The sequence below is a fragment of the Mugil cephalus genome, chromosome 10, assembly GCF_022458985.1.
Source record: "Mugil cephalus isolate CIBA_MC_2020 chromosome 10, CIBA_Mcephalus_1.1, whole genome shotgun sequence".
Taxonomy (NCBI): Eukaryota; Metazoa; Chordata; class Actinopteri; order Mugiliformes; family Mugilidae; genus Mugil; species Mugil cephalus.
The window spans coordinates 2450304-2464953 of NC_061779.1; the positions used below are offsets into that span (position 1 = coordinate 2450304).

At 40.3% G+C, this 14650-nt stretch overlaps 1 protein-coding gene across 1 annotated transcript in view; it reads right to left on the bottom strand.

Moving 5' to 3' along the window:
* The window catches only part of b4galnt4a (beta-1,4-N-acetyl-galactosaminyl transferase 4a), a 168598-nt gene that overhangs the window by 52641 nt on the left and 101307 nt on the right, over positions 1 to 14650 (bottom strand). The window contains exons 5-6 of the mRNA XM_047596454.1: positions 12990 to 13080; positions 10733 to 10833 (exon numbers count right to left, since the gene is read on the bottom strand). Coding sequence (XP_047452410.1) covers positions 10733 to 10833; positions 12990 to 13080 — 192 coding nt within the window. The remainder of the gene's footprint in view (positions 1 to 10732; positions 10834 to 12989; positions 13081 to 14650) is intronic.

Below are 14650 nucleotides of genomic sequence, written 5' to 3' on the forward strand. Positions count from 1 at the left end.
ACTATAGCCTGTAAACGGTGGTTAGCATATTTTAATGGACTGCTTTGGCACGAATAGACGAGGAAAACGTATATTTTAGAGAATATACTAACGCACTCACTCCCTGAGGCAGTAAGTGTTATTTTAAAAAGCTGACTCTGACTGATGGGACTATATTCACTGACCCCGACACTCTCACTCACTGGGTGGATGATTTGACAAAAGGACACAGAGGGGACGAAGTCTGGTCTGTCTTTATCAAGTGAAGCCTCTCCAACAAAAATATTACAAGAAGTAAGTGGAACCTCTGTGGAAGGTTATGTAGTAAATGCAGGTTCTGCTTGGACGCCCCTGAAACACGCAAGTAACGCTGAGCTAGCCTGCAGTTAGCATTAGCATTTACGTGTAACAAGAATTCCCTAAATAATGATTAACTTAACGTTATCCAGGCTGAAACTGATGAAGCATCACACATTAATCTTATGTGATAATTAGTGTGTGTGTTGTTCATTGTCTCACTCTAATCATTTCTTTTAATCACCAAAGTCAAAACAAAGTCATCTACGACTGACAGTGGCTGGTATGTGATAAAACTTCAAGTTTAGATTTTTCCGTTTTGGCCCCAAAAAATACAACAAGACGACATTTTCCTGGTTGAAAGTGACAGTGTTCGCCTCTAACTTGACTCTGTTTTGCCTCCAGTTAACGTTGTGATGTCACAGTGACATTGGCCATGAAGGGGTCTATAGTCCGCACAGTACAGGACCTAGTTCCAGGTAGCAGTAAGTTATTAGCATATTTCATGAATGGAGAAAGGGTCAGTTATATATTTACTTACATTAGATGCGATTCCAATAATTCTTCAAAACAATATTTGTTACTTTCTTGTACGATACTTCCAGACTAAAAAACTTAAGTGCCAAGCAGCAAAACCTTAGAGGATGAAATCTTTCATCCTCCACCTTGTCAGATGGTTAATCAGCTGCATGTGAACAGAGGCAGTGATCAAAGATTGTTACGAGGACAAAACCCGTGTGAACGCGGAGCTCTTCGATGAAAGTGGCAGATGTTCTCCGAGGTGCACGCGAAGCAAAGACGCGAAGCGAAGACACGAGCTCACGCCCACACGCCGACGAACACGGCTTCCACGCGGGCTCGGTCTGCACGCCGAAGCCTGAGTCACCGCTCATTGAGAGCAGCATCTCTTCACCGCGGTAGGCAGAAGGTAAGCAGCCAATACAGACTCAAGAGGGGCAACTCACACACAGACACGATCCTCATATCACGTCTTAAAAACTCTCTGGCATATTGTTGCATTTTGCTTCTACTTCAAAAGTCGGGAAAATAAACCAGGGAAGTTGATAATCCAGTTTCTTATATCTACACCACCATTACCATCAACACTAACACGGTGTCTCTGCGTGAACCTCGCCCACATTTGTAGGTGCCCTGAGAAAACTCATTTCAGACGGCCACTGGCCCTGAAACACTGAAAAGCGAAACACAAAACTGGGGGGAGAAATAAAAGAAATGTGGGAGCGCAGTGGAGCTATGGAGACATGGCTCCTCTCTCAATCACCACCTTTCCCTCCATACACGTTTTTTTCTTCCGACAGATTTAAGAGGAAAGAAATAAAAGAGAAACAGACGACTTGTGATACATCTTCAGGGTGATGTTTTCCCACCTTAGGTGCGTTTTTTTTTCTTCCAATTGAATGTTAACGTGTGTTTCAGTGTTTTAAGAGCTAAAAATACTGAGTAGTACACTTTTAGGGTGGACCGTAACTTACACATGTCTGTCTCGCTCTGTGACACTTGATGACCCTGTGTCTTTTTTTTTGTTTCCACTTCCTGCTTTACTTTCAACAGAAGCAACTAAAACTTTTGGTGAAATTTTACCTGCACACGAGTCTTAGTCTTAGACTCGCTTTATTGTCATTCAACAAACACACCATCGGTGCATATATTAAACGAGACCTTGGCTCACAGTGGAGTAGACACATAATTTATCTAAAATACACATATTGGCAGAATATAAATGCTGGTACGACTTAACAAGAAGTAGAAATGACTCTTTTCTTTTATCAAGGTGTGATGATAAAAGAAAGAGTATCTCTGAACCTCCTGAGTTCACCTTTCCTCGATGTGTTTCATCTTTATTGAACCAAACAATTAATTCAGTGATGGCGAATCAAATCAAACTTTATTGATAAAGCACTTTTCATATGGATGTTACACAAAGATGGGTTAAAAATGATGGAGAAGAAGCCGGTGTAGAGTGTAGGTACGAGATTGGCTCAGATAGTATCAATCTAAATATCGATCGTGTCTATACAAAGGTCGGTATCGGTATCGGATCGATACTAGTGTGCTGAGATGGATAATTTTGTTCCATTTTTTTTTAATCGTCACGAGGTTATGCAGCTTCTCTCCAAATCTGCAGGAGCTTCTCCACCTGTAGTAAAAAGGTGGATATTGACAGTCTGGACAGACTCACTTCTGTGGTGGAAAATTAATGAGCCAACGTTTCCATCTCTGAGCAATTTTTATATTCATTATTACATTGTTGCTTTTGTTTACTTATTTTGCTCAACTGACTTCTGTTCCTGACTTAATTTCCCATTGTTGTTGTCATATTTATATTTTTGTTACCTCGTTCCTTTTTCTTATTTTGCACTAATGACTTTTTTTCTAAAAACAATTGTGCAGTAAAAGGAGAATTATTTAGATGTTATACTGTTAAATTGTTTTATATTGTAATTTTTTGAGAAATATCTGTTTTGTATTTTATCATAATCAAGTAACTAAAGGCAAAATAAAAGTTATTCAATGATCATGACATTTCCAGAAGCAGAAGTGGAAAAGAGGTTAGCAGTTTTGTTTTGTCCCTTTATTCTCTGGATAAATTGATAAAAAACTATTTTAACATCTTGGATTGAACAGTTCACCTTTAAAACGCAGTACATACTGTATAATATGCAGTACATGGAGAGATAATGATGTAAAATTTGTATGACACAGAAAAATGCTTTATTCTCCTCAGGGATTTTACATAAACTCACAAACATATAATAATATTCTGTGTGAATCGCTCCTCAACCTTCTGCTTGAACGACGTCTATTATTAATCAGTGCATTCGGGAAAAGCACAGTTGCTACTAAAAACATGAATTAACGGGGTCTTCTTCAGTGTCATTTGTTTCCAGACTGAGTGCACGCTGAGAAAAAAAAAAAAAAAAAAAGTCGAAAAAGTCAACTCATGCCGATAGTTCATCTATGATTTAGAGGAATGTGGATGAATCATTTAGTTTGAACTCGACCCGGTCACAAGTTCAGGCCCCGGACTCTTTGAGCAGGCTACTCACTGACTAGATTAGTCTCCAGCAGAATAAGGCAAAGCAAAGCAAAGCAAAGCAAAGTAAAGCAAAGCAAAGCAAAGCAAAGCAAAGCAAAGCAAAGCAAAGCAAAGCAAAGCAAAGCGTTCTGAGGGTAAGCTACACGGACACAAACAACATGATCCTGGTGGCAATAAACGCGTCCTATTCTGCTTAAATCTGCAGTTAAATTAGTGCTGTTTTTTACGTGGAACGTCATCTTCCCTTGACAATAGCTACGAGCTAATAGCTAATTCATTTAACATCCAACTAGCCTTCCTTCCTTCCTTCCTCCCTTCCTTCCTGTCTGCCTTCAGAAATAGCATCTGACCACATGCCGGTTTCCAGTTTGTGGTGACAGATGCGTTAAAGTTGTAGAAGTTGTGCGCATGTTTTATTTCACACACGATCTGGCAGCCGGGCGGGAACCTCAGACAACCGTGCAACATTTATGGATCCATGTAACGTGTGTAATGTCATTCATGATTAAATCTGAGGGTCCTGAGAAATAATGGGTGAAATGGGAACATTGGTTGATACACACCTGATTTAATGCTAATCAAAGGCTAATATGTCTGGAGGAAAACACGCTGGTATTCGTAGAAAGTTCTCTGAGTAGTTACATGGTCTGATTTCATATGTGGGGAAAAAACAAACAGAGAAACACACTTTCATTCAGAGCCCCAGCCTCCAACACTGTTTGTTTTTACTGTGACCTCTGAACGCTCTCGTCTCATTAAGCAGGACTTTTCAGAGCGTTCAAGCGCCATGTTAATGAGACCGGTCCGTCTGCGTGAAGTATATAGTTTCAGTTTGGTTTTTCCCCCGTGTCATTCGTTGCAGTCAGCAGTTTTCATTCAGCGTGGCATGAAATCAACCTGCAGAAACTTTGAACGGGCTCGGAGACTAGTAATCCATCTCCATTATCTTTGTGTCTGTTTTCATTGTTGTCAAAGATGCATTATCAATCGGTGGTTTTACCTCTGCTAGAGCGCTCTGCACACACTAATCTAACTACGACAAGAATATACGAGCAGACGCGGACATGCTGCTCGCCGTGATGGATTGCCTATCTCAGGCAAGTTTAAAATTTTAATCTTGGGAGCATCCATTTTCTTCCGACTCCACGTCTTTCCATCATGGATGAGTGGATGCGTGGGAGGTTGGAAATTTCAAAATATACAGAATGAAATTCATTATGCGCTTGTTGTGGTTCTCAATCCTAATTGCTGTCTATTATTTTTGGACAGGGTTACCTGGTGAATACTATATGAAAACGCAAACGTTTGTTACGGTATGAGCCTGTTCAGACCTGGTCCAATCTGGGCTATTCGCTTACAAGTGGGGTACCATACTGGCACTGGTGCTGTAAATGGTAGTAACCAGACCGAAAAGCAACGCAGAATTCGGTGCCGCTGATTTTTAAATACCCCCCTCAGCACTGGCACCGTTTCAGCACCGTTATCGGATAAAACCTTAATGCTACCCATCTCTGGTTCAGACCTGGCATTAACATATGTCTCCATATCTGATCTCAGTTTCACGGTCTTCATGCAAGTAAACCCTGACATCATCTGGAGGAACGGCAGCATATTTTGACAGCTAATAGATCACTAGCGCTGCTCCAGAACCAAGAACAGTCATGTTTTATCAGCCACGTTTTGTCAGGACTTTGGCTTCATACATTAAGTTGTTATTTATTGATCTCTGCCCTGACATTAGCTAAACCTACCCACTCTACAAGAAAGGACAGAGCAGGCTCTACCTTCTGAGGAGACTGAGGTCATCACAGAGAGGAACGAGAGGAAGAAGTCTAGTTGGACTCAGTGAGGGAGGCGGGGGACGGGAGAGTCCTGGCTAAACTGTCGTCCATGCTGGACAATGAGCCCCCCTCCCTGCAGGGCGACCTGACAGCACCGTGGAGCAGCTTCACTTACAGACTGATTCGCCTTCACTGTGTGAAGGAAACATTCAGAAGGTCCTTCCTTTCTGCTGCTGTTTGACCCCACAATCAACATTTGTAATATGTACAATATTATTACTCTTCCACCATTCACTACGCACTGTGTACAAGTCTGTACAATAACCTACAGTGGTTATTTCTGCAATTCAATACTTATACTTACTTATACTATTACTTATATATATATATATATAAATGCCAATACTTGTATGTTTTTTTATTCTATTCTTTTCTATCTTATTATTTATCTTTTACACAGTCCACTCTTTACTCTTGTTATTTTTCTAACCCTATTGATGCTGTTGCAAACTTCCATTTCCGCTCTAAAGGTTTGAGTGCAGGTGGACTTTAATCCTTTAACCTGAACATCCGCCTGACGCTTTCAGTATTTGAATTACCGTTGTAGCTACCTTCCAGACGACGTCACTATGTAGGGGATGTTGATCATCAACCACATCGCGGTTTATAATTGGTTGGACGACAAGGAAGAAGTGGAACAGAGATGTTAGCAGTTTAAGCGGTTGTTATGGAAACTTATTCTTTGGATAAATTGATAAAAGCTAAATTGTTATTTAATCCTTTTCAGGATAAAACTTCTAAAATCTTTACTATACAAATGAATAGATTGAACTTTGTCATTTTATTACTTTATTTTTTTATGAATAATGTGCTGTCATCATATTTTTTTGTGTTTTGTGGAAAATTAAAAATTATTAATAAAAAAAAAACTTTATCGAACTATCTCTCCCAAACATATTATGAAAAATAAATTAAACTCGTGTCGTCTAACCATGAACCGATCTCGCAGTCCGAGCCGAACATGGATAAAAAAAGCTGTTGTTATAGTTATAACACGGAGTCTCAGGAACAGAGAGACGTTTGGACGAATTTGTTGGTAAAAATTAAGTTCTACCCTTGAGATGTCAAGAAGGTCTTCCAGACAAAAGCGCAACTTCCCAGTGTTTAGCCACACTTTGAATCTATCTATCTATCTATCTATCTATCTATCTATCTATCTATCTATCTATCTATCTATCTATCTATCTATCTATCTATCTATTTATTTCATTTTATTTTCCAGTTTAGAGCGAATCCTTCCACACATTAACAAAAAGACGAGGCCTTGTGACTGAGAATCTAGCTGCTGCTGAGTTTCTGATATTGATCGCACCTCTCTGACCCAGTTTCCTGTGAGTCACGCGTGTGTTCGACATTCATCACATCCGTCATGTATTGGCACATGCACACATGCACTATACGCTGGGGCTCGAGCGCACAAACCGGCTGCACCCGTGTGATTTCTTCTCTTTCAGTACCAGACAAGCCCCGGCCTGGTTCTGTGGGAAGCTCTGCGTGAGCTGTCTGGACAGAGTGATTGAAGGAAAATCTCATTACAGATTAGCTGTGGGCAAAAAAAATATGATTAATGCCAAGACGGGACAATGGATGATCCTCACTCACATTAAGACCATTTGTATGCGCACAGATAATGTCCCAGCAGGAACCAGGAGAGTGTTCTTATTATTAGCTCTTATTAGATCACTCTCCTCTTCTCCTCACTCCAACTCTGCTCCAGCAAACTGACCCGAGCGAGCCGGTACGTGAGGCACCGAGCCTGAGCCTGGCTCAAAGTTGATTTTTGCTGCGTGAGGACCACACGTTTTTCCGTAACATGTGCGCAAGAGACTGAAATGAGTCTCCCCGGATGACGTCATAATTTCATGAAGGTGTCCTGGTGGAAAATATCACTCACATTAGGTGCAGGCCTTTTGAAAGCAAAATGCTGAGAGGGGTCTCCATGGAAATGTCACGGAAACTCTAAATGTGTAAAGGCGGATTCCATATATAGCTGGTTCACTATCTGTCTCGCGTTAGAGCTTTTATCCAATCATAATTCAGCCATCATGTGCTGCTGGAGTCAAAGAAATCCGCCTGAGCCTTCACAAGCCTGAGACACATACCGTAGCCTCAGCGTTTTCCTGTCCCCTGATTGGACGATCATTTAAACCAAGATACAGATTCATGTTCATCTGTTGCGAGCCGCACAAGCAAATCGTCCCTGGTAACGCTTTGAACCCACGACGTCACGGCAGCAGGAAGTCTCCGTGGTTACGGCCACCGAGTGGCAAAAAGTGACAGTTAAACATAGAGATTAGTTTGAATCATGGGCTTTAATAGCGTCTAAACTTTAAAACTAAATGAAAAAAATGTGAAGAGCTGTTGTGTGATTGACTGAATCAACAGATTTGAAAAGCAGTCAGAGATATATTTTACATTTCTATATTTTTGCCAAAGAAAAGAGAAGTAAATGTATGATCCAGGCTCAGAAACCTGGTGTTGTGGTTCACATTTACTGTCAGCTAATATTAATTTGTGCTGTATTTTTACGATGAAGTCGTACCTTAAGTTAAGTTTATGGATGTTGTTGTTTTGTTGTAGTAACTATTTGAGTTCCAGCAATAAATAACAATAAAACAATACAGTGAATATTTGTGATCACTCCTCGTCATCTTTTTAACGCTACAGTATTTTATGGATAACGTTACTTCTCAGTAAAGCTCTTAGCGTTAGCATCTTTTATTTAGCTACATTTATTATAACTGAAATGACCTAAAACTGACTTGAAACTGATCCACTTCCGAATAAGGACGTTGTTTAGTACCAAGTCATTGAAGCTGTGTTGTATAAAGTACCTGAAGGTCATACTTTAGTACCAGTATAGTATTTTCCTAGTCTTGAAATTCATATAAATATTTATCCATATAAATATCAGAAGAACTGATTTCTGGCCACACATCAATGTTCGTGGACCATTTGTTATTTATTAGTTCGTAAATTAATCATTGTCAAGTCCAATTGTCCTTAATTTGATCTGATAATCCACATATTTCCTGGTCTCTCTGTATTTACTGCTACATTTCCTCATGTTTTTGCCACACTGTGGTAGTGACATCAGCGCATACCCTCTATTGATTCAGTTGCAGATCTTCTTTGAAAGACATTTTCACAGCGGACTTTGTAAGAAAAGTTGGATTATTGTGAGGAAAGGCCGCACAGGCTAGTTAGCCTGACCCAGCCGGGGACAGTGTGTACACGAGGAGAACTCTCTGATCTATATCAGATGTAGATATATTTACAACATGTTTCTGCTGCTTTTATCGTGTGTCCATGTGATGCTGATTGTTTCTGTAGCAGTGGTGTCATATCTATCGCATTAAGAGGTGTTTTGAATAAGGCTGGAGGTCATTGAATGCACATCTACACAAACATTACACTACAATGTCACATTTGACTGATTGTTTAAATAATTCGTAGCCTAATCAGTCGTCTGTAGCTCTCACTGAATGAACTTATTGTTTGTTCTTGCACGTATCAGCATTCGGAGAGAAAAAACAACCCATATCTTTTGTCCAAATAATTTTTTTCCCCTTGTCTTTGGTTCCAGCAAGAGACAGCAGTAAATGCGTGTTTAATAATACTCCAGCAGACGGATGGTTATATTATCATATACCCTTCTAATTTTTATATCATTAATCTGCTAATATAAAAAAAAAGGAAAAAAGAAAAGATAAATGACTTGTAATGATCTCATCTAACAGCTCCGGGTTATTAGAGAGACTTTAATCTCCCTAATAGTGGGAAGAGAAAGTTTTACACTTTCTTTTTTGGAACTGAAAGTCTTAAAATCAGACTTGGCAGTAATCCAGTTCATCAGATTAGTAAGAGTCTGTAACACTGGTCTATGCTGCAACATTGATGATGTTCAAGGACATGTATTTACTTATATAATAACTCAGAAATGTACACGGAAATAAAGATTTAACAGTTCCTCTTTATGAAAAATCACTTCCATTAAGAGTAAATGTTTATGTTCTTAACCTTTAACATCAGTAAATTTCTTCTGATTTCTTTGATAAAAGTCATTATAAGATTCAACCAACACATTCTTTCCAGTTGAACCCAATCACTTTTTATTTTTTTTACCTGTGTTCCAACTTTGATTACACAAGGACAAAACCACTTAGAGCGATTCTGACGCTTGTGATAGAAACTTCAGAGTCTTGTCTTTAAAAAGAGACGAAGACCATGAACGAGCTGCAAAACGTTCATGAACAGAACTCAGTTTACTTTGTCCTAAACAGGCTGGAATGATAAGAGGTTAACCATTTTTTTTCCCCTGCCTAGACTCCCGGATATAGAGGCGGGCCGTGTACTTAAGTGGAGAGGAGATTTTTCATGGTGAAACACAATGTAACTCTGAGGACAGGGAAGGCCTGCCTGCCTGTCTGCCGGCGGGCAGAATGAATGATCCCTGGCCACCGCACTGCTCCTCTGCCATTACCAAGATGATATTCCTCCACCGCTAAATGTCACATCAATATTCGCTGCCGGCTAATTAATCTCTCCCATGGAACCCGGCGACATCTCGCATCCTGTCGGAATACAGATGGCACCACGGGCGGACCTTTTGCTCTTAACACATATTTGCTCCGAGCTCTCTGATGGAGCAGTTCAAACATTGTGCCACCTCGTGCGTCCGTCCCCTTCTTAAATCTTTCAGAGGGTTTCACCGGGGAAACTTTATTAGCGGAGGCGGCGGCGCCTCGGCTTGACTTCTATTCATTTCGGGAGCAGAGGGGACTTCAAGGATAGATGGAAAAGGAAAACGATTTTTCATAGGAGGTTCTACAGGAGGATTTAGGTCTCCTGTAGTCTGAGCCGAGTGCTGGGGGTGAGTGATAGCCTGAGGGTTAGGACGGTGACATGAGGTGAGCATGGGATTACTGGAGACGAACAAGGTCAAAGCGCTCCTCGTTGTTCGTCCTCTTGCCGGCAGAATGGGAAAAAACCTGCGCTGTTGACTGGTCAGGACCCGGTAAAACGCTTCGTCCAACAACAGCCGCCTCTGCATTTACGTCACATCAACCTCATTCATGGATACGTCTCGAGAGGAACACTTTTCCATGTCAGACCTGACACATTTTTTTTATAGCGAATCCATGAGATTCGCGATTCACAGCAGGTATGAGTCACCTCGTCCCTGACTACCTTATCAGATAACACAGCGTAGTGTAATAATGAGGGTTTGACTTCCGTGCACATGTTGTAATGTAAAGAGAAAAAAAGTTTCCCCAAGGTATATATTATACACAGCGTTTCTGCTACTCAAGTCATGACATTGAGAGGTTAGAAACTATTTAGGTCCCAGGTGATTCAGATTCCTCCTGCAGTGAAATCCTGTTGCTAAGCAATTTTAATTAAACCAGGGACGAGAGTCACAGTCTTGGAAACGTGTACTTAGTGAATTTAGCGTGAATCTAAAGAAGTCCTTTCAAATGGAGGGACTGTGTACGTGATTCAGACATTATACAACCCTGCGGTAGGCATGCAGCAGCAGCAGCAGCGCGGTGTTTACCTGTCCTACATAGACCAGCAGTCTGGCGTTGAGGGGGTTCTCATCCGGACTCAGCCAGAACTCAGAGTTATCATCAGATGATACCGAGAACTGGAAATCACCTGCAGGGGGAAAAACAGGATCAAAGTGTGCGTTAGTGGAAGTGGATATGTATGATCCAGATAATCTCATTATAGTCAGATAGGGCATGACTTTGGTTGTAAAAAATGTGATGGCCACGCCTCTGGCAACAGTAAGAAAAAGACATTCGGTAACTGTTTGGATGAAAATGAAAACTTGAGGTTTAATTTCTTACTCTATCTCTAATGTTACCACTTTCACGGTCAGTCGGGCACCACCGTAGGGACAGAAACAGAAACAGAAACATCTTAAATATTACACACTGTGGGTCCATCATGTAAAATCACTTCCACTTAAAGACCTGGGTAAATATATCTTCAAGAACTTGGTGCCAAGCCAGTGCATCCAGATCACATGACCGATTTAAGACGACGTAGCAACAAGACGCAGCGGCACTGAGTCTCCGTTTCAACTTTAAGCTATACACCAGTTTCCTGTGTTGTGTTGATAAGTCAAGTAAAACTAGGCTTGTTATAAATAGTGTATGCCACACTTTTTCCTGATTATTGCCCTCATGTTGTCTCGTGTCAGGAGAAACGGTGAAAAGCAAAATGCTAACAAGTTGAGATCGCTAGCCAGCTTCAAATGCTCAAAAGCAATAGTTTTGTAAATGGTTGTAAATTGTTGTACAAAAATGCGTAATGCATTTCCACCATTTTAATGGAAATAAACCACTTTGTCGTTTGTACATAAGTCATCACATGTACATAATTTAAAATTTAAACTTTAGATTTGCATTCTAAGTTATAAAAATGGGTTTGCTAAACCTTGTTTTCACAGAGAAAATACTAGCTTTATCAGACTCAGATTTTATGGTTTTAGTGTGGTTTTAGGTCCAATGTGTTAATACAGTTTGTCAGAATGAAAAAATTATGGTAAAATGACACAGGTGAGGTTGTGCTGGAAAGAGTGACACCAAATAAGACAACAATATAAACTGTTTTAAGATGAAATATAAAAGTAAAACCAAAACTTCTCAAAAACAGCCAATTACACTCTAGACTCCAAGCAAGTAGAGCTCCCCCTGGCGATTGGTTGCAGTATAGGTCATAGGCTCCACCCCCTCCATGTTAGCGGATGGGATGATTTTTTTTGTTTGTTTCTCTTTAGTTAGTTATAGCATGTGTGTTAGTACAGTGTATAAATGTAACTGGTGGAGCTAGAGCAGAGCGTAGTAATTCAAAGAAAAAGTGAGTGAGTCTGGAGGAAGTGTGGGTGGAGCACTGATATTGTGGCTCTGTGTGGCCCCACTCTGCAGACTCTTGGCTCCGCCCATAACTCCCAGCAAAATATGCAAGGAAGTGGGGACGCACCTTCCATATTTATATACAGTCTATGTCCCTAACACGTTACAGCTGAGTAAAAACACTGCATTTAAGTGTATATATTAACATGACGGGACTTTATCACCTATTTATGAAACCATGCCAGCAGCATTATATCATGAATGAGTAGGTGATGAACACACGTGGCCACTTAAGTAAAATAAAACACTTTTCAACACATCTTTCATCATAGCTGCTGCTGTGATCTTAAAGATAGATGCACCGTGTCACACATTAGTATTTCTACCTCCAGCAGATTGAAACGGAAGTGGAATTATAACGTATCATGGATACATTTGTGAATGGTGACAGACCACATGCACTACATTAACTGTCTGAATCTGCTCAAGATTTATAGTCTAAATATATGTTAAAGGTGAAGGGTGCTTGTTAGAGCTCAGACTGTGGCCAACAAGACGGTCTGACCTTTAAACCGTTAGCTGGAGAGAGCCATACCACCAGCGGAATAGACATGAGAGACCCAAATGAGCAGTAATCTAATTAATAACTTCATATTCTGCAATTTGTGTAAGGGCACTTGGGCATTAAGGCTTTTCAGTTCCCATAGCAACTAGGCTTGAGGGTACAAGCATTAGGGGACTGCAATGAGATTTAGCTGTGAGACTTCTGGCAGTCAGCCCTGATGGAAAAGGGGGGAAAAAAAAGAAAAAGAAAAATGTGAATATGCACTATTAGTGGGTAGCTACGCTTAGATTAAAAGTGCTGTGGAAATTGTCTACTCTTATAAAGGACACATGCTCCAAGGCCCTCAGCCTTGGATCAGGGGCTCAGTAATATAATGAGCTGGTTACCATCTCTGTAAGGGTGAAGGAAGCCAAATATTCTCAGGCCATAGTTCTTCCACTTCGGAGCCACTGCCAGCTTCTTCACTGTCGTTCTCGTCTGCAGCAAGAAAGGGGGAAAAATAATGTAATCGTGATATGGAACGCTGGCGGCGGCCTAAACAAAGACAACCTAACAGCGCGTGTCAGAAAAGCACAAAAGCAAGAGAAGCACAAGTCTAACCTCTGCCTCACTCGTTTAAGTGGTGAATCCTCATCTTACATATAACCATGCAACTCACTGAGAGAAGCAGCCGTGTGGCCTCAGTCCTCTTACTGTGATACCAAGCATGAGACCAGCTCAGTGCATGTTTAACGTCCAGCCTTTTTCAAATGTTAAGACGTCAAACCAACTCATGAAGCTAAGATAAGCTTAAATAGATAAGAGTTTTGAAGACTTTCTCAATATTTTTTAATACCTCATCACCACTTTGAATTGGTGAACAATTTACATCAGTGACACCTATGTTAAAAACCTATGGAACAATATCATACAACATAATTCAAATAGGTTGGGAGAATAAATCGTGAACACACATTTAAACACTGGTATAAACCCAAAACTAGTTTAATGCATGTAGACCAGTGTTGTCCGTAGAGCTGTCAATTATTCCAGCAATTAAACGAGTGATCGGATAAGAAACACTTTTGATTTGTTGTAGAGCAACATAGAAGAAAAAAAGTCTTTCTTAAAATGAACAACTACCTGCTTTCCTTGTTAAAAATCACATTTCATTGCATTAATAATGCATAGAGTTAACAGAAATACACCAACAAATAAAATTTTAAATAAATGAAATAAAAGATATGACACAAAAACAACAAAACAATTGCAAATTTGCAGTAACTGAACCTCATACAACATGCAAGCACGCACGCTCCCAAACAATTTTACACTCTTAGACACAGCGACTCATCAAACATAAAAACAAACTGGCCAGTCTTATGGTGCTAGTTCAAATCGAATAATGCACAGGTCTCCAACAGGAGGTCTGTGACCCCTAAGGGGACCACGGAGATACTGCAGGGGAGTCGCAAAATCTAAATTTAAATTTAAATTACACATTAACATGAATCCAACATATTTTAGTAAACGGACAAGGGAGAGCTTAATATTATAATAATGTATATTTATACACAGCACTAGGCTGAGTTTAATATAGGACACATATAGTAGGTGGGGGTCCCTACTTAATCTCTCCATCAGTTTGGGTCCTTGGCCTGAAAAAGTTTGAAGACCCCTGGAATAATGTCTCCACATTTGTCCTTGCCACAGGCGAAGAATAAGAAGAATGAAAAGGCTAATAACTCGACACTATTAACAGCTGTTTATCAGTTTATTGTCCCCGTGACCTTTTTAGTCTTCTAACGTGCTTCTGACAGGAAAGTAGCAGACTGTGAATGGAGGCCGTGATGAGTGTTTTCTGTCTTTATCAGGAGAGACGCTGCAGTGACAATGATTCACTGATTCAGCCGTGCAGGTTTAGAAATCTGTTGACAGGCATTCATTTGCACATGCACTGAACACCTCCGCACGCAACAGCTTAGAAAGTTATAAATTCTGCCGGTAAAAGGACAGGAAATTCAGTGCAAATAAAAAAAGAAAGAAAGAAAGACACTTTCTTAAGCTG